This window comes from Wasmannia auropunctata, unplaced genomic scaffold, assembly GCF_000956235.1.
Source record: "Wasmannia auropunctata unplaced genomic scaffold, wasmannia.A_1.0 LD336106.1, whole genome shotgun sequence".
Lineage (NCBI taxonomy): Eukaryota > Metazoa > Arthropoda > Insecta > Hymenoptera > Formicidae > Wasmannia > Wasmannia auropunctata.
Genome location: NW_012026784.1, coordinates 2,801,007 through 2,803,479, shown reverse-complemented (window position 1 = coordinate 2,803,479; position 2,473 = coordinate 2,801,007). Strand labels below are relative to the sequence as shown.

At 36.7% G+C, this 2,473-nt stretch overlaps 1 protein-coding gene across 1 annotated transcript in view; it reads right to left on the bottom strand.

Moving 5' to 3' along the window:
- The window catches only part of LOC105456579 (osmotic avoidance abnormal protein 3-like), a 19,444-nt gene extending 17,129 nt beyond the window's left edge, over positions 1 to 2,315 (bottom strand). The window contains exon 1 of the mRNA XM_011700744.1: positions 2,083 to 2,315. Coding sequence (XP_011699046.1) covers positions 2,083 to 2,315 — 233 coding nt within the window. The remainder of the gene's footprint in view (positions 1 to 2,082) is intronic.
- Between the last annotated feature and the right edge of the window lie 158 nt (positions 2,316 to 2,473).

Below are 2,473 nucleotides of genomic sequence, written 5' to 3'. Positions count from 1 at the left end.
ATAACATTTTTTGTCTTTACATATATAATACATAAAGCGCAAACTGTCAGATGACATTTCATTCAAAAATCTGTTATTAATTGCATATCTTACAGTTTTGTCTTTAAGATATGCAATTAATAACAGATTTTTGAATGAAATATTATCTGACAGTTTGCGCTTTATGTATTATGTAAAAACAAAAATGTTATTATAAAAAGAAAATATTATTGTACAATGTTACCGCGCAATGTGTTTGCAGAAATATCAATAAAAATAATCTTATATTCACATATGTAATCCTTATATCGATATTAATAAAAGGGGCGATAAGTCAGCTTTTGTTTTTAGGAGTTGCGCGTGCCGTACCTGAGCGAGCCAACTTTAGACGATCTGATTAGTTAACTTTAAACACTTATAATTCAAAAATTATTATAGTCTCAACATTTTGGTATTGGAACTTTTGTCTTAAAATGATCTCAGGAATCTACCCTTAAGCGTTAGTCCGGTCATTACGGGACACCCTGTATATATACATATATATACACATTTGTATATATATACATATATATACATAATTAATTGTACATAAATTCATTGTATATATATATATACAGGGTGGACCATTTTAATCCATCCAGTCGAATATCTCGAAAATCAAGCCCGGGAGAGAAAAATGTTTCAGACAAAAATTTTTGGACTTCGAGGGGGACATAATAACATTGGTTTGACCCTGAGTGGCGTCGTCAAGGTCAGGACAAGGTCACTTTGAATTTTTTTAATGGAACCCCCAATTTTTCATTACATGTTCTTATAGCACGCCTCGAGAACTTTCCAAAACACATATATAAAATATTTTTTTATGAAATAAATCTTGAGTTATAAAGCTTGAAAGTTGGAGTACTGTCGGCATTAGCATCATCCAAGGTCTCCAAACACTAGTTAAAACCTTTTGAATGTTGTTCACGATCATGACATTGATAAAGGCCAACGACCTTGGCTATCTTTAGCTAGTGTGCTATAAGAATATGTAATGAAAAATTGGGGTTTCCATTTAAAAAATTCAAAGTGACCTTGCCCTGACCTTGACGACGCCACTCAGGGTCAAACCAATGTTATCATCTTATGTCCCCCTCGAAGCCCTACAACTTTTGTCTGAAACATTTTTTCCTAGTGTGCTTATTTTTCGAGATATTCGACTGAATAGATTAAAATGGTCCACCCTGTATTTGAAAAAGTAGAAAAATGTTCAAAAAATGCCATTTCTGATTGAATGAGAAAAGAAAATTAATTAGAGACAATGCTAGAACCGACATTATTTAAGATAAAAAGTAAAAAGGTACAAACGTGACAATAAAATAAATAATAGAAATGTAAAAAAAATGCGCAAAAGAAAAGAAAGATGGAAAGTTGCTAACAATGAAATATAAAACCACATAACAATATATGTATAATATATACGCAAATAATTATAAAATATATGTCTTTATAATATATAATATATACGTAATTATACAGCACCTATTAATCGAAGTATTTGCCATCGTTTTCTACCACATTAGCCCACCTTTCAGGCAGCATACGAGTGTCATGTTGAAAGAATTCGTCATCTTTTGACGCATTTAAAAAAATAAAAATGTTCAAAAATGCGCACGAATTTTCCCTACAACCTAATATTTAATACATAAAATATATTTTTTGTAAATCTATAATATATTATAGATTCCGCGTCCTGTGTAAATCTATATATATATATATATATATATATATATATATATATATCGCTCGCGGTATCTTATCGATGTTGCCGGTTACTTTCATTGCGGTGCGTGCGGCCGGGTGCGCGACAAAATGCCCGGGCGAATATTCGGCCGGCGCGGCGCGCAGTATGGATGTTCTACCAAGGGATTTCTTTAAGACGGGAAAACGTTCGGCAGCCGTTCGGCAAGGACGAGACGAATCTCGGTCCCCGGATAAACGCCGACTGTTAAGGCGGGGAAGGATGGTTAAATCCTGGTCCTGTCGAGTCCCCCTCGTGTGTTTGGGCGGCCGAGTATGTTCGGCTGGGGGCCAAGTAAGCTTGGGCCCCGGACGCTTTTTTACACGTAGTGGTGCTCGAAGTCCTGGGGAGTGCGGCCGAGAATCTTCGGTGGAGGCCCTGCAAGCTGCGACCCCCAGGAAGCGGATTGCTTGGCGCGGATCAGGATTTTTGCCAAGCACTCCAAAGAGTGATTTTTATTTAACAATTTTGGGCTTTTATAGCCCAAAATCGTTAAGTTCGTGCCTGTTCGGAGCCGTTTCTTTCGCGCCGCCGGTTTTCGCTTGGCGGGAGCCATAACGTGGCACCGCCGAGCGGCTTTCGTATACGACTTGGCCTCCAAATGACCTTCAGGAGTGTCTTCAAGGTCACAGTAAAGGTCATTATTTTGTATACCCTTTTACATCCTACAACTTTTGTCTAAAACATTTTTCTCAAAAATGCTTTTCCTAAAAG